The sequence below is a fragment of the Vombatus ursinus genome, unplaced genomic scaffold, assembly GCF_900497805.2.
Source record: "Vombatus ursinus unplaced genomic scaffold, bare-nosed wombat genome assembly UNPS02014959.1, whole genome shotgun sequence".
Lineage (NCBI taxonomy): Eukaryota > Metazoa > Chordata > Mammalia > Diprotodontia > Vombatidae > Vombatus > Vombatus ursinus.
The window spans coordinates 6,400,177-6,418,648 of NW_020954737.1; the positions used below are offsets into that span (position 1 = coordinate 6,400,177).

Below are 18,472 nucleotides of genomic sequence, written 5' to 3' on the forward strand. Positions count from 1 at the left end.
ACATTACAACAAAATTTCTCTAGTGCCTTAGGACACTCATTGAGTGTGCAGTACACACTCATTGTTCAGCACGTAGGCACTGAGGAAGACTGTAATTATGGAGATAAACAAGTTCAAAACAGCCAATACTTTGCTGCAAGTGACCATCCAATGACAACATCCAATGGAACTGTCCAAAGTAGCCAGGATTCTGTTCTGGAGCAGTCTCAAGTTGAGCTTGGTAAAGTGTATAAAAAAGAAACAAACAAACAAACAAACCCAAATCACTGTTAACTGACCAGCAGCTGGGTTTCTGAAATGGCACTGAACCATTTACACTCATTCCTAGTGGTAGCATCCATGACATGTCACTCAAAGCAAATCTGTTCTTACTGACCATTTATCACATTTCACAGTAACACATATGAACACTGAAGAGTAAAGAATAAGCAGCCTGTAACTGAGCAATTCTTTTCAGTCTTTGCCATCTTTAAATCTTCTGTCCCATCCCTTGTCTGCCATGGAAACTTCAGCTTTGAATGGTCTGTGAAACAGCAAGTGTTCCGGGGGTCTTCCTGGTTCCATTCCTTGAGTAGATAGAATTCATGTGTAAATAACACAGAATGACAGTGGCTACGCACTGTCCTGTGGTGTTAAAAGTAGTCTCTTCTCCTGCTCTCATCACTGATGAAAGAAGGGTTATATTGTCCAGGAAAGATACAAGAATGCCGAGATCCTGGCAAGCCAGTGTAGGTAGGGTAGAGGCCATTTCGTTCAAGTTCTGGGTTCCTGACATTTGTGGGCTAGGTCACCAAAAAAAAGCGGGGGGGGAATTGAAAGGAAAAAAAGAGAGAGTGAGGAATCAATTTCTTATTCTTGAATTTAAATTCAATAATCAAATTATTCCAAACACTTCATTTTGCACTTTATGAAATTCAATGGGGAGACAAGGTAGCAACGTGCAGGGTAGGGGGCTAGAAGTGGGGATTTTTCCTAGATCTGCCACTACTATCTCCCCAAAGTCAACATCTCTGACAAGATGTCTACTCTCTCCATGTCTCAGCTCTTCCATTTTAAAAATAGAGCTATGCCTTACGTTGATGCATCACTTTACAAGTTAAAAAGTGCTTTCATATATACGTATATATGTATGCATTTATCTCAAATGACCTTCATGATAATCCTGTGATTTAGTTAGTGCAGATAGCATTCTAGCCAGTTTAGTGATGAGGAAACTGAGGCTCACAGGGTTTAAGAGACTTGCCCAAGGTCCCATGGCTAGTTAGTGGTAGAGGTAGGACTCAAATCCAGGTCTTCTGACTCCAAATGCAGAGCTTTCCCACTATACCGCACTGTTCTCCTGGTACACCATGCAGCTCTCCTGATAATATTGAGGCGACAATAACATTAGCATCCTTAAACACGACTAATGTTGGCAAAGTACCTTGAGGAAAAGCACTGGTGTAGACAGAAGTTGTGACAATGGCACCACATTTAGGTTAGGGGCTGGATCCAGGATTTCATTGCTATAAGGAGCTCTCAAGTGAGGAAACTCTTTCTACCAACATATAAGACAGCCCTGTCTCCACAACTTGAAGTCTTACAGAGTTGCCCAGGGTCACACAGCCAGAATGCATTGGAGGTGAGATTTGAACTCACATCTTCCTAGCTAGCTCTCTATCCATTCTGTCATGCTGCCTTTCTTTATACAGGAATGCCTTAAATTCACAGCGCTCTTTTCTACTGGGGGACTATAATGCATGCTACCCTCTTTTTGGCATTTAGGATTCAAGTATTTTTTCCATTCTCCAGAAGGGGAAACTGAGGCACAAATAAATGAAGTGTACACAATTACTAAGTGGTACAGATAGCACCAAAAGGCAAGAGGGAGACTGGTATTTCTTTTTTAATGGACTAGTGATTATCAGTCTTTCTTTCACCATCCTTTTTGGGTGAGATCAAAGATCATACAGACAACATCTACTCATCACCTCTGCTCCCTCTCCCCCACCTTTTTTTTGGCCCCTGCAAATTATCTCCCCAGAATGAGTTAGGAAACTGGTTCTGTATCTGAGGAGACAACAATAAGGAATATTCAATGTAAATAACTAATTCGTGCTAGAAGCCAAAAAATGTAGACATCATCCTATTATTAACATGAGTATTACCATAAGCAATTGCATCACCCATACAACTGCTCCACACATTGAAGGCCCATGCCATGCTAGGAGAACTAGGAATTAGTACTATTCAAACGTGAGACATCTTGGCTTTCAAAGCACTTCGTGTATGTGGGGACTGGATGTCACTGCCACATTGTATATAGCTCTAGCATATAGCTTGTTTGTACATTGGTATTTGCACATGGTCTCCCTCTTTAGGCTGTAAGCTCTTTGAGGGCAGGGACTTTCACCTTTCTTTGTATCCTCAGCACTTAGCACAGTGCCTGGCACAGAGAAGGTGCTTAATGTGTTAGTGACTGACTGTTACTGACTGTGCTCTATTCATTGCTAAGATGATTGCAGAGGACTGAAAACTTGGGTTCATTTACATTTTTGACTGTTAATGCTTATAATCTGTTTATAGTAACTCTAAATCTAATCCATGGTAACATGCAGATGAATGAGTTCTAACTTTGTCTGACAAGGATGGTCAAGCCTTTTGAACACTCCTGAGGTAAGTCACAGCTAAAGAGTCACGGGGGTGGGGGGAGAGAGAGAGAGAGAGGGAGAGAGAGAGAGGTGCATGCAGACACACAAGTAAAACCAAAGGAAAGCTAAGTTTTCTTCAATGAGATAACTTTTGTAAAGACAGTGCTTTGCAAAAAAGTTAGTGCTATAAAAATGCTTATTATTACTATTAGGAGAAGGTGAGGAGAAGGAGGAAGAGAAGTTTAGTTGAAAGAAAATCTTTTTTTAATGAAGTGGGTTCTTGGATTGTAAAATCATTTGTTTTTGAGAGAAGAGTTAAGCCCTCTGATGAAGCTGGGAAACATCATATGTAAAGAAACTCATCAGGTAATTTGGAACCTAACAATTTACACAATGAGCACAATAATGTACAAGAAAATCACACTAAAAGATATCAGAACTCTGGTCAATGCTATGACCAATGGGGACTTCAGAGGACTAGTGATGAAACATATTGCCATTGTTTCAATCAAGGACAGGTAGATTGCAGGTGAGGAATGAGTCATATCCTGTTAGATCTGGACAATGTATTAGATTATCTTCCATAATTGTATTTCTTTGTTAAAAAGTGATGGTTCTGTGTCTTAAATATTAACTCCCTCCTAACCACCACCTCTTAGAATCTCTAGTTTGCTTCAGAGAAGGTTCAAGAGCCACTTTCTAGGGGCAGCTAGGTGGCACAGTGGATAGAGCACCAGCCCTGAAGTCAGGAGGACCTGAGTTCAAATCCTGCCTCAGACCAAACACTTGACACTTACTAGCTGTGTGACCCTGGGCAAGTCACTTAACTCTAACTGCCTAATTTAAAAAAAAAAAGAGCCACTTTCCAGATGCCTCTGAGGAGTAACCTCCCCTCCAGAATCAGGTTATGTCTATCTATCTATCTTTTTGACTATTTCTCTCTCTCATCATATCTATCTCATCCATCCATCTATCTAATCAATAGATACACATGGATATATCTATTATCTCTAGATATCTAGAGATATTTCTACGTAAATATATATATGTAGATAAACATATAAAAATATCAATACAAATGTATATATATATATATATATATATCAATCTATCTTGAGAAGACCTATTTCTATATTCTTCTTATTGGGAAGTGATAATAATGCTTTTTTAAGTGTCAATAAAATATTTATTTGAAAAATTTTGAAGGAAATTTGGAATCTAGAAATAATTCTACCATTGTATCCCACTTCTCCCTATTTGTTTTTCCCCCCCAAACTCCCTGCCCCACTCTCAGCTAAGTTGTGACTTTTAAAAATAATTCATCAAAACAAACAGTTCTCTAGCTCCGGGAAAAGTAGTCCCTCCCATCCAAAGTCTGAGTCCTCATAATTGTTTTCATAGCAAATAAAGGATTATGACCTTTGGAATAAGAATGGTACTATTAAGAGCCTGGAGGGGCAAGGTTTCATTACTATTATCTTGCACCTCTAGTTGAGAGTCCTATGCCATGCATAGAATTCAATTTTCAGCTCTGGTGCTCTCTGACTGTGTATTTATTTCCTGTTTCATATAGTACAATGCAAAATGACCTTTGGATAGCATGCACTAGCAGGAAGGGAAGTCACAAGTGGAATAGAGCTTTGGTATCTTTTTAGGACAGTTTTCACACCATCTTGTCCAGAAAGAGGGGGATGGACGTGTCACTCTACTGAAGCGTTTTCCCTTCATATCAAATGGTACAGTGAAAAGAAGACCACATTTGGAGGTCAGAGGACCTGGGTGTGAATTCTAGCTCTTTCTCTTATTATCAGTGTACCTTTTGGCAATCCCCTCAGCCTTGGTTTCCTCAAATGTCAAAAGAAAGGGGCTGGACAATAGTATCTTTTTTTGACTCTCCCCTTCTCTCCTCCCACGTTACCACTGTCATAGTTTAGGCCCTCTCCACCCCTCAACCTGAACTACTACAACAGCCTCCTAGTTAATTTCCCTGCCTCAAACCTCTCCCTGCTCCAAATGACCTTTCACACTGATCTACATTTCCAGAAATGTAGGCCTTATCACATCACTTCCCTGTTCAATAATAAACTCTAATGGTTATCTATTGACTCAAGGATCAAACTCAAATTCTTCTGGGACTTAAAGGCCTTTGTAACCTGGCCCCAACCTGTCATTCCTGCTTTATGATGTAATATTTTCCTTCTTGTATTTCCCATCCAGTCAAACTGGCCTTTTTGCCATTTATTCCTCACACATGACATCACTCCATCTCAATGCTTTTGCAGTGGCTCTGCCCATGACTGAACTACATTCTCTGCTCACCTCCAACTCTTTGAAACCCTTCACAACAAGGTTCAAATGCCACCTTCCATATGAATCTTCTCTCTGTACTACTTCCCCAGGAGTAAGTGACCATCATCATTATCATTTATCTGTGGATGCTAGGTAGTACAATGGATAGAGCACTGGGTCTGGAATCAGGAAGACCTGAGTTCAAATCCAGTTTCAGACACTTACTAGCTGGGAAAATCACTTCAAATGGTTGCCTCAGTTTCCTCAACTATAAAATGGGGATAATAATAGTACCTACCCCCAGGGTTATTTTGAGTATCAAATAAGATAATGTTTGTAAAGCACTTAGTATAGTGTCTAACACATAGTAGGAGCTTAATAAATGCTTATGATAGGACCTGCATTCAAATCTGACCTCAGACACTAGCTATGTGACCCTGCACAAGTCACTTAACCCTGGTTGCCTTCAAAAGCAAAAATAGATAGATAGACAGACAGACAGACAGATAGATAAATGTTGTCCTTCCTCATTCCTTTCATTATTCAATTCCATAAACATTTATTAAGTGCCTACTATGTGCCAGTCACTGTGCTACGGGATGGGGCTACAAAAAGAAGCAAAAGACAGTTCCTGCCCTCAAGAAGTTCACAATATAATGGGAGAGTCAACATGCAAACAAATGCATGCAAAGCAAGCTGTATATAGGATAAATAAGAAATAATTAGAAGAGGGAAAGCACTGGAATTAAGAAGAGTTAGGGAAGGCTTCCTGTAAAAAGTGGGATTTTAGTTGGGGCTTAAAGGAAGCCAAGGAGGTCAGTAGTTGAAGAGAAGAAGGGAAAGCATTCCAGGCATAGGAAACAGCCAGAGAAAATGCTGAAAGCCAAGAGACAGTGTCTTGTTAGTAAAACAGCCAGGAAACCATTGTCACTGGATCAAAGAGTATATGTCAGGGACTTTTTTGGGGGGCTAGACAATGGGGTTAAGTGACTTGCCCAGGGTCACACAGCTAGTAAGTGTCAAGTGTCTGAGGTCAGATTTGAACTTAGGTCCTCCTGACTCCAGGGCTGGTGCTCTATCCACTGTGCCACCTAGCCGCCCCCTGTCAGGGATTTTAAAGTGTAAGAAGATTGCAAAGGTAGGAGAGAGCTAGGTGATGAAGGGCTCTGAATGTCAAATAGAGCATTTTGTATTTGATCTTGGAAGTAATAGGAAGCCACTGGAGTTTATTACATTTATTACATTATATACGACAATCAGACCTGCATTTTAGGAAAATCACTTTAGTGGCTGAATGGAGGATGGATTGGAGTGGGGAGAGACTTGAAGCAGGCAGACCCCCCAGCAGCCTATTGCAGTAGTCCAGGTGTGAGGTGATGAGGGTTTTGCCCCAGAGTGGTAGCAGTGTCAGAGGAGAGAAGGGGATGTATTGGAGAGATGTTGCAAAAAGTGAAATCACAGGTGTTATCAACAGATTGGATAGGGGGGCTGAGAGATGGTGAGGAATCCAGGGTGATTCTTAAGTTGTGAGCCCGAGGCACTGGGAAGATGGTCTTGTCCTCCACAGTAATAGGGAAGGTAGGAGGCAGGGGTGGGGTAGGGTTTAGGGGGAAAGATAATGAGCCGTGTTTTGGACATATTGGGTTTAAGATGTCTGCTAGATATCTAGTTCAGGATATCTGAAAGGAAGTTGGAGGTCAGCAGAGAAATTAAAGCAGGAAAGATAGATTTGAGAATCATCAGAATAAAGATGATAATTAAATCCATGGTAGCTGATGAGATCACCAAATGAAGTATAGTATAGAGGGAGAAGAGCAGAGGATCCAGGACAGAGCCCTGAGGGACACCTACAGTTAAAGGACATGATCTGGGAGAGGATCCAGCAAAGGAGACAGAGAAGGAGTGGTCAGATAGGTAGAAGAAGAATCAGGAAAGAGTGGTGTCCCAAAATCCTTGAGAAAAGAGAGTATCGAGTGGACAGAGTGATCAACATTGTCATAGGCTGTAGAGAGGCCAAGATGAAAGAGGACTGAGAAGAAGCCACTGCATTTGGTAACTGAGTGGTCATCAGCAACTTCAGAGAGAGCGGTGTCAGTGGAATGATAAGGTCAGAAGCCAGACTGTAAGGGGTTAAAAAAAGTGAGAGGAGACAAAGCGGAGGCTCCTATTGTAGACAGTCTTTTTGAGAAGATTAACTAAAAAGGGCAGAAAAGAAATAGGATGATAATGGGGATAACGAGGGTTTTTCAAGATAAGGATATGTGAGTATATTTGTAGGCACACACACACATGCACATGTACACACACACACACACAAAGTTCCCTCCTACAAACTGTAAACTCCTTGAGGGCGGAGTGCATTTCACTATTTTCCTTGTAGCCCCAGACCCTTGTATACATTGGATGCTTAATACATGCTTGACCCTCATACACACTCGATGCTTAATAAATGTTTGTTGATTAATTGGCTAGATGATTTCTAGTGTCTCATCTCCAAGTCTATGCTCCTCTGAGACCATGGGTTTCTAACACTGCTCTGAGTAATGTTTATTGTGATGATGTCAAAGATGATGAGATAATCTTTCTGTACCCTGGGAAATTTCAATTTCTTTTATAAAAGGGAAACTATACTACCCACCACCTGGAGCATGAGAACAAATCTGTAAAATATGGAGGGCCTGGATAGGATGATGGAATTGCTACCTGTTAAATAGCTCCATGTTATTATTCATATCGTACAGTCAGAGTTGGAAAGGCTCATAGAAATAATTGATTCCCCAACCCTAATTTAACAGAAGAGCAGACTGAAATTCAGAGACTTGACAGGACCTCTTTTTTTTCTCTTCTGATTTTTGGTGAGGCAATCAGGGTTAAGTGACTTGCCCAGGGTCACACAGCTAGTGAGTGTCAAGCGTCTGAGGCCAGATTTGAACTCAGGTCCTCCTGACTCTAAGGCTAGACTTTATCCACTGCTCTACCTAGCTGCCCCCTGTCAGGACCTCTTTGAAGTCACACAGCTAGCAGAGACAGAACTAGGCCTACAACGTAGTTCTCCCTACTTTCAAGTGTTCTTTCCATGAAACCATACTGACTCTCTGAAACCTCCTCATTTAAGCCCAGAGATGGAATTTGCTGGAGAAGCAAACACAGAATGGTCACATAACACAGGTGTTTGCTAACATCTCATAAGAGATTTATACAAATAGAGGCTGACTCAAGCAATAGAAATAGTCATCATTTGGATGGTGTGTTAGAAAGACATCAGTTGCGGATAGAGCGCTGGAATGGGAGTCAGGTAGACCTGGGTTCCAATCCTTCCTCAGTCACTTACTATCTGTGTGACCCTGGTCAAGGCACTTTAACCTTTCTAGGCCTCAGTTTCATTATGTCAAATGAGGAAACTGGACTCAATAGCCTTTAAGTCCCTCCTAGCTCCATATCTATGGTTTTATCATCCCACTACAGAAACAAAAAATGTCTAACCAACCCACTCAGTCTTCAGAGGGACATAGGGAGTTGTAATCTGGCTTCTTGGGGGAAGATTATTTTGACTAGTGCCATATCTTGCAAACGCATGTGCTGGATGGATATAGGAACCTCTCACATTGCAGTCTCTAAACACAGCCCACATTATACAAGTAAACCGTAATCAAATTAACTCGAAAAGCATGCAAATGTGAGTCCCATGGTGCCATTCTCTCCCTCTTCTTCTTAAACAGTGATGTTTATATTATAACATATTATAATAAATTTATATTATATGGCCTAAAGATATTCCAAAAGAACTGAAACACTTTGGGTAGTGACGTGGGAGAGACCCAACTACTCTAAACCTGAATCAAGCAGATCTGAGTTTGTTCCTAGCTTGTGAATACGTACAGAGTAATAGACATCGGTCATCTGGAGGAGGTTCTTAGTACTTCCATTTTCATGCATTTCAATGGCCTCTCGGCCCCATTCCTGTGATCGAGGATTCTTGGGGTACTCGGCATATGGGGACATTTGGAAATCACCACTTTTGAAGATGAGTTTGCTTATGTCATTTTTATTCTTTCTGTAGAAGGAAAAAGATAACTCTGATGAAGTCAAATAACTTCATTTTAAGGAGTTTTGAGATGAAAGTACCAGATACCACTTGTGGGACAAATGGAGTGGAAAGCTGCCATACTGTTTTTGGAGAAGTGAGGCATTTTTTTTTTCTAACAATGGTCCAATAATCACAAGTGAAGGAGCACATTTGCTTAGTTGATCCAATTTCAAAAATGAAAGTACAAAGATACTAATTTAAGATTTTAAATATATATAATGATATTTCCCAACAGCACTGCCAATGTGTATCAGAGGCATAGCTCAGACCTACATCTCTCGAACCCCAAGGCCAATTCTCTGCCCACTATGACACACAGCTTCATCAATGATACTGCCTTACATGTATGTTGTGCTCTATGGTTTACAAAGTGTTTTCACATAAAGTATCTATTGAATATCAGAACAGAAAGGCAGCCTGACATAGTGGATAGAGAGCCAGCCTTGGAATCAGGAAGACAAGTTCAAATCCTGCCTCTGACAGATTCTGTATGTATGACCCTGGACAAGTCACTTAACTTCTCAGACTTCTAAACAAGGCAGCTATGAGGCAAAGTAAAAAGACCATTGAGCCTAGAGTTGGGAAAACCTGAGTTCAGATCCAACTTCACATACTTCCCAGCTGTATGATCTTATGCAAGTCACTTAACCTCAGTCTGCCTCAGTTTCCTCAACTATAAAATGAGGTTAATAATAGCACTTACCTCCCAGGGTTGTTATGAGGATCAAATGGGTTAATATTTATGAAGTACTAAGCATACTGCCTGGTACATAGCTTAATAAATACTTGTACCTCTTCTCTCCCCACACTCCCTGTAAGACTATAATTGCAGAGAAGGTTCTAACTTTTATTGGTAGAAGACATTTCTTTATACATGAATTCCCTATATTAATTGACAGTCTCTATCTCAGAACAACCCTTTGAGGTATGCAAGACAGGCATTATCTCCATTTTACAGGTGGGGTAGGTTAAGATAAGAGTGTAGGTAGGCTGGGGAATGATGGTGGCTGTTTGTTGAGTATAGCTGGGGATTGGGGGGAGGTGTGGAATAAAAAACCTGAAGGCAATTCAGAGATGATCATCTAGTCTAAACCTCTCATTTTACCTTTCAAGTTATAAAATTGATGTCACATAAAACTATAAAAGCTGGATATTTATTTAGCTCACCTGAAAAATGACTGCTATTCTTACTCAGGATAACAGGAGAACTCAGCTCTCTGCTAAGGCATTCCTGGAATCTTCCTTTCTGAATAGTTGTTAAGCATGGTCATTATTCAGCCTATCTAAGAGCTAAGGTTAGAGGGTTTAACTTATCTTTGAGCAGAAGCTCATTCTTGTCCATTTTCCTATTCTGGGAAAGGCCTGGAAAGGAATCTGGGCTAGACCCTGGGTCATAAAACCCAAAGTCCAACATACAGATAGGTAAGCATGGTCATGATGCAACCTACTTAAGAGGACCAAGAGCAAAGGTTAGAGGGTTTAAATTATCTTTGAGTGGAAGTTCATTCCTGTCTAATTTTCCATTCTGGTAAAGGCCTGGAAAGAAATCTGCACTAAACCCTGGGATATGAAACCCAATGGCCAACACATGCCTGAACTCTGTCACTGTTCCCTTGGGGATGGGGCAACCTGAGTCTCATAATGATTAACTACCCTCCCTCTCAATAAGGGATGGTTGCAAGTTTTTTCCAAGGATGATGATATTTCTCTAAAACACAAATTTCACTTTCCTCTTGAGTAGCCCATGTTTATCCCTCTAGGTCACTGCCCCACAAACCTTTGTCCAGATCCCTCTTTTCCACTCATCCAAGTGACCTCTGATATAAGAAAGGGAGTTTAGCAAAAAGTGACAAGTGGCTAAAAGTACTGGACAGGCTTCCAAGAAATGGGGGGACTGATCTCAGGTTGGCAGTGCTGGTGGAGAGCTTACCAATTCCCTCAAGAAATTCTACTAGGTGGGAAGGAGACTTCTCAGCACTTGGCTGGTCCATACTCTCTTACATCCTTAATATTCCCTGCTTTGATTTCCCCCTAGACCTCAAACTAGGATTTTCCCTCCAGGTCTCTTACTCCCCTACACCTACTCTTCAATCCGGTGACACTGATCTCCCCCTCCCATGAACAAGACCATCATCTTTCTGCCCCAGGCATTTCTCTGGCTATCCCCCATGCTTGGAATGCTCTCCCTCCTCCACTCCAACTATTGACTTCCTTGGTTTCCTTTAAATCCCAACTAAAATCTGGCTTTCTACAGGAAGTCTTCCCCAACTCCTCTTAATTCCTCAATGTCTTCCCTTTGTTAATTATTTCCTATTTATCCTGTCTATAGCTTGCTTTGTATATATATTTTTACATGTTGTCTCCTCCTTTAGATTGTAAGCTCCTCAAGGGCAGCGACCGTCTTTTGCCTCTTTTTATATCCCCAGCACTTAGCCCAGTGCCTGGCACATAGGAGGCACTTAATAAATTTTACTGATTGATTGACTGAATAAATCATCACAGACAATAGTGGCTAACAACCTTATGCCATCTTCTACCTAAGCTATCATCATCATCATCATAATCCAAAAACAAAGGACTCAGAGCCTACATTCAGGATACTCACCGGCAGCAGGTAACAATCAGTGCAATTCCTAGGATGAGAAGGAGCCCACCTCCAGCGGCTGCAATCACCACAGTGATAAGCTGATAAGCTAAATATACAGGAAACATTCAATGTAATCAATAAATATACTAATAATAGGACTTTATAAGTGCACAAAGTACAAAGTACAAAGGTTACAAAATGTATGTTTTCCCCCTAAAGGAGACGGCATGGGGTAGTAGTACAGTAGGAGGCTCCTGAATCAGGGATATATGGGTTCAAGGCCTATCATGGACATACATATATACATGTACGCACATATACACACATATACATACACATGTATATAGATGTATATGTATGTGTACTTATATATATATATATATATATATATTCTTTTTTTCTCTCAAGAACTCTTTGTCCTTTTCTTTGGATTATCTGTCAACTGGGGAATGATTCTTATTCTTACAAATCTGATATATAACTTATATAATTCCTCACATAACTTAGCAATGAGAGTTTTATCAGAGAAATTTGTTGCAAAGAATTTCTATACCCTCCCCTTGCCTCTCCTTCCCCCCAAACCCAACCAAAACAGATTCTCTTCTAATCTTGGTTGCATTGATTTCATTTGTGCAAAGCAAGACCTTGTTCAAGTCACAGCTCTGACTGTGTGACCCTGGACAAGATACTTTTCCCATCAATGCTCTGGGAAACTCTCTGAGGCTGTAAGGGGAAGAGAAGGTCCCTATCTGCACTGGTAGAGGGATATTCCTCATCCAGGAGTTCCCTGTATCAATGAAATCATAGGTCTGGTCCCTGTTCCTTCTTTCCTCATTTTTAAAAGATGACCCAGGAGATGCCCTTCAGCCCCAGATCAATGACACATACATGATCTCATGGGAGTGTCATAAGAGCCCCTGAGTCTGGTAACATGAACATTATTATCCTCATTTTATGAATGAGGAAACTGAGGCCTGGAGGTGGGGTGACTTGCTGGCAGTCACATAATTAGTAAGATTTTGCTAATTAACCTGGACTTGAACCCAGACCTCCTGATATTTATGAGTCCAGTGCCCCTTCTTTTATACCATCTGTTCTCAAATTTTTTGGTCTTGGGAACTTTAAACTTTTAAAATTATTGAGGATCCCCCCAAAGCTTTTGTTTATGTGGGTTCTATCTATTGATATATATATATATATATATATACACACATGTATATTTATATATACTTATAAATGTTATAAATATATGTTATAATAAAAAATATTATAGTAATATCTAATTATATATTATATGTTAGATTATATATCATAGAACCTAATCTAATAATATGATATAATTACATATTGTATTATATTATATTAATATATACTATTTATATAACATCTATAAACTAATATGGGCATAACATATAATATTTATGTATAATGTAATAATCTATTACATGTAATATAATAACATATTATAATTACATAACACATACTTATAGCATACTATATTAAATGACATATAACATGTAATAATGTAAGTATATGTTAATATTATACATAATGCATTTATGTATTTATAAATATATGTGCTAGCAATATAATAGCTTAGTAATATTATAAAAATAGTCTTGACCTCACAACCCCCTTGAAAGGGTCTTGGGGAGCCCCCCACTCGTCCCTGGACCATACTTTGAGAGCTGCTGTTTTACACCAGACAAAATCTCTGATTAAAAAAAAAAAATTCCATCATCCATTCTCACATTCACCAGATAACTTATTTTTTAGTTCACCCAGAAGGTAAAGGTCAGTGGGCAAGGTTCTAGTTTTTTCATCTCAATACATTTCTATCTACAACTCATCCTTTCTAGCCTCAGGAGAAAGAGTTATTTTATCTCTCCTGGGCTCCTCCCTTCTTCACCCATGCTTTATATCCCCAGCTTGATCTTGCTCCCACAATTAGAAAGACATAGTGGGTACAGGCATGGCTGGACTTGGGAGCTAGAAAGACCTGAGTTCAAATCCTGCCTCAGGCACCTACCAGTTGTGTGACCTTAGGCAAGTCACTTTCACATATCCTAACCTCAGTTTCCTCATCTGTAAAATAGGAATAACAAATGCATCTACTTCACAGTGATATGGTGAAAATCAAATGAGATAATATATGTAAAGTGCTTTCTACACCTTAAAGTACTATATAAATGTTAGCATATATTACCACCTTTTCCCTCTCTGGCCACATTAATCTCTCCTCCATACTTTCTTCCCCTTCTGGCTTCATAAAGGCACAGTCTCCCCCGTCCTTAATCATAACCCTTGGCTTGCATTTTCTTGCTACTTCTTCTAGCAGTCACAGGGGTTCTTAGCTCTTTTTGTGTGTCATGGATCCCCAGGAAGTCTGATGAAGCCTATGGACTCCTCAGAGTAATATTTTTAAATGCACAAAATCGAATACATATGGTTACAAAAGAAGCCAATTACATTAAAATAGTTATAAAAATATTTTTATAAGTTCATGGACCCCGGATTAAGAACTCCCGGCTATTGTTTCCTCCTTTGCTCTTTTCCTTCCTCCCTCTCTATTATTTCATCCTTCCCACCCCCACTAACCTATTCTGCTGCCCAAATTTCTGAACTTCAGGTATATTGTTAATGCTCCCAGTTCCTCACTCCACGCCCACTTCCTTATGATTCGGTTTCTACCCTACCACTCTACTGAAATTGCTTTCTCCAAATCCACCCGCGACTTCTTGTGAAGTCTGGTGGTCTTCTGTTAGTACTCACTTTTCCCGACATTTCATAAATATCATTGACCAACTGCCCCTTTTTGAAAATCTCTCCTTCCTTGGTGCTTTTTTTATTTTCCACCTTGGCAGAAAAGTTGACCTGAAAGAACCTTGTTGTCCCTGGCTTAAGATTAAGTAAGGAGATCAGGTTTCCCAAAGAGAGGAAAGAGAACACTGGAATTCTTGGTTCCCAATCCTGTTCTCTAGGTTAGAATCAATTATGTCTTATTTGCTGGAATCTCAGGGGTTTTTAAAAAGTTATCTGCTTTATGAACTTAAAAAGGGGAGCCAGTAAAGGCTTTCCTAAAGGTCTAAAGATTTATCAGAGTATAAATAAGACACAGCCACTATTGAGTGCTTAGAAAAACTGAAAATTATTTCAATAATCATCAGAATCATATTCTAAACTCTCACAGAGCACAAGGCTCAGCTAGGCACTTTAAAAATATACTTTGTAATAGTAACTGGTTACCTAGGGTGACCCTACACTATTTATGCATTCAAGGTAAACCTCCATCTTCTATGGGAGAGATGATGACAATGACATAATCCAATGATGAGAAGGAAAATGTAGACCACTCAAACATAATGAGGGCTTGCTTTTCATCTCCAAAGAAGACAGTCTCATGTTTCTGAAGTGCATGCTTTTGTAGGAATAGAAAAGGGGAAACAAAGGAAATACTCACAGATTGGGGCAGAAGCTAAAAATTGTTGTACATGAATGTAATGGAATACGACTGCCCCATAAGAATGCAGAGAAGCATGAGAAGATAAAGGAACTTATGCAAAGTGATGTAAGCAGAACCAGGAGAACATTATACACAATCTTGTTTGTTGTTTAGTCATTTTCAGTTGTGCCAGACTCTTTGTGAGCCTATTCGGGCTTTTCTTGGCAAAGATACAGGAGTGATTTGCCATTTCCTTCTCCAGTTCATTTGACAGATGGGGAAACTGAGGCAAATAGAGTAAAGTGACTTGCTCAGCGTCACACAGCTAGTAAGTGTCAGAGGCCAGATTTGAATTCAGGACGATGAGTTTTCCTGGCTCCAGGCCCAGTGCTCTGTGCACTATGGTACCACCAAGCTGCCCAACATGTATAATAGCTACAATGTAAATGGAGAGAATAATAAAAATAATGTTATACACTTATAATGACTAAACTTGCCCCATGAAGGAGAGATATGAAAATGTCATTCTTATTTTTTTTCAAAGGTGGGTAATTATGGGCATGGAAACCTATACAAAAGGTACTTTCAATGTTAATTAGTTTTGCTTAATTGTTTTTCTCCCTCTTTTTTATTCTTTATTACAAGAAGTAGTTCTCTTGTGGAGGGGAATGGGGACACAGAAGGGAAAAACTAGGAAATTTAGGTGGTGTGAAAACAATATATCAATACAGTTTTTAAAACAAAACTATTAATTATATGCATATATACATATATTAACATTTAAAATTATTCTTCATAATTCAGTCATCATTATGAACTTTACCTACCAAATTTGGCAGTAATATAATAATGCTTTTAAGGCATCACTGGAGCCCTACTTAAGTATGCATGGCCATATGCCCCTTCACTAAATGGCCCCATACTTTCAGTGCTTTTATAGTTGATGACTGATCCTGCTGTTTCTACCCTGGGTGACATCTGTCACTTCCAAGTACATATATGTTTCTAGCAGCACTCCTTTACCTCACTTCCTGACACTTTAACTTACTCCCCACTGTAATTTAGATAGGAATGAAGTTTATCTGAGGAAACTAAAGAACCAAACTTGTTAAACCACTAACTCTAATTTACATGAAATTTTACATGCATGGCTTTAGCTGGAGAAAGATTCCAAGATTCATGCTGATGGATGTTTTACTTATGCTCTGAGGCCCCCTTTCCTTCTACTGCTGATTCTGTGGCTATCTTCCAAATGGTTGAGTTTGCATGTTATGTTCAATTAGAAGGAAATGAAGAGCACCTGATGACAACTACAGGCTGAAATCCTTTTAAAAAGTGTGAACATGTATAAATATGTAACTCTGATGAAATATGAGCCAAGGAGATAAAGAATTAATTTTGAAAATTTAGGGAATGTTACAGAAACTGGAAACAAGGTAAATGCTCATAGATTGGGTAATCATTAAACAAACTGTGGTCCATGAATTTAATAGACTATTATTCTGCCATGAAAATTATAAATATGAAGAATACTGACAAACATGGAAGGATTTGCATGAACTGATGCAAAGAGAAACAAAACCAGCTAAAAATCACTCTCCAAATAAATGGATATCAATAATTAGTAAAATGAAAGGCTTTTTTAAATGTGGGAAATTTTTGTATAACGGAATATGGAATGTTAAGAAATAAATAAGGATAGATCAAATCACACTAGTACTTGAGGAGGCTATTTCCAGTATCATTCAGGCAGGTGAAGCACATTTCAATACTATTGAAGTATCTGATGTCAGATCACATAAATGTTCTTAGAAAAATGAATGCTAATTATCTGGATTAGGGTTCCAAGCCTGTCCTTAAGACCTCTGAACAAAATAAAAATGATCACATAAAAAGATATTCTCAATTAAATATGGTATTCATTGGAGTCCTGGGTTTAATTTCCGATTTGATCTCAGTTATTATTTGTTACTAGTGAATATGATAATGAGCCTTTTGGATAAGCCAGTTTAATAAACAATGATAATACTTCCTGAGGGTATAAAATTATTAGGACCAAAACCTACAGTGGGCAGAAAGAGATCTCTTATATACACAGAAATCTAGATTGAATCAGAATCAGAATATTCAGTTTTAAAGAGATCTTGGATAATATATAATACAACACCATCACCCCTTATTTTACAGATACAAAAATGGTAGCATAGAGTTAGTTGAAGTGACTTCACAAACATCACACCCCTTGCTAATAGTGTAGCCACAAACAAACCCAGAGTTTTTGGCTCTCATTCCAGAGTTCTCGTTCTTATACCATGATTATGGCTAATGTGGATTAAAGCTCCAATGTTTGGTATAGTTAAGCTTTGTAAAACAAAGGAGCTGACTGACTTTCTCTGCTTGTCTCTAGAGAACAGAACTAATACTTATGAGAGTTTCAGGAAAATAGATTTTGACAAGAAAGAATAATACAAAATGAAGAAAGAGCATACTAAATATTAGAGCTATCCAGCAATGGAACTGGTTGTCTTGGGAGGCAATGATTTCTGTGTTACTAGAGGTCTTTAAATGGAGGATGAATATTTAATTATTTTTTAAGGATACTGCAAACTCCCAACTCTGAGGTTCTGTGTATACATTGGAATCTCAGTATCTAGCAAGTGACTCAGCTGCTTTGACATAAAATATCCTGAGTTTTCACAATGACAAGTGGAGTATCTCTAGAGTTGACTAAATGCTTTCATTGGGTAAACTTACAAGCTCATAATATGAGACATCGGTGAAAATGGGCTGTTGTAAAAAATGTCTTTACTGAAAAAATCAAAGCAATTACTTAGATCAGTGGTAACTAGCTATGGTCAAGCATCCAAAATAACCACCAATGTCTAGCTCACCAGAATGGAAATAAAGAGTTTCACGAACTTACGGTTTCCACAGTTGAGTCCACCAAGACCAAATGGGCAACTACAAGTCAACAAAGAGAAATTAGTTTAGACCTTGGAAGACTAGCTTGGGCAACCATAATCCAAGAAATGTTCTGAAGAAACAAATCTAACAAAATTCAAGGAGAGTATTGAGCCTACCTCATGCAGGTTTCATTTTCAAGTCTGTATCCATCTTCACATGCTGAAAAAAGAGGAAACAATCCATGAGCAGCTGGCCATCACCACTCTGGCCATAGTTCTCAGCCCTCTCCCATTAGAACCACCTGAATTCTACAGTTGGGTCTCTGGTAGGAAGCACTGACAGGGACACATGAGCATTATCAAGAACCAGAACTAGGTCATGATGCCAACTCTTAGCCATATCTATACCCCTTCTTTTCTAGCTGCCTTTTATCTGTTATCTTTTTCCCTTTAGAATATAATAAACTCTTTGAGAACAGAGACTGTCTCCTTTATTCAAATTTGCATCCCTAACACACTATTTGACAGACAGTA

At 39.2% G+C, this 18,472-nt stretch overlaps 1 protein-coding gene across 1 annotated transcript in view; it reads right to left on the minus strand.

Moving 5' to 3' along the window:
- Positions 1-361: 361 nt before the first annotated feature.
- Positions 362-18,472, minus strand: part of HEG1 (heart development protein with EGF like domains 1) — a 113,917-nt gene continuing 95,806 nt past the window's right edge. Inside the window, exons 14-18 of the mRNA XM_027845186.1 lie at positions 18,116-18,158; positions 17,959-17,996; positions 11,612-11,699; positions 8,799-8,973; positions 362-782 (exon numbers count right to left, since the gene is read on the minus strand). Of these exons, the coding sequence (XP_027700987.1) occupies positions 633-782; positions 8,799-8,973; positions 11,612-11,699; positions 17,959-17,996; positions 18,116-18,158 (494 nt within the window). The 3' untranslated portion in view covers positions 362-632. The remainder of the gene's footprint in view (positions 783-8,798; positions 8,974-11,611; positions 11,700-17,958; positions 17,997-18,115; positions 18,159-18,472) is intronic.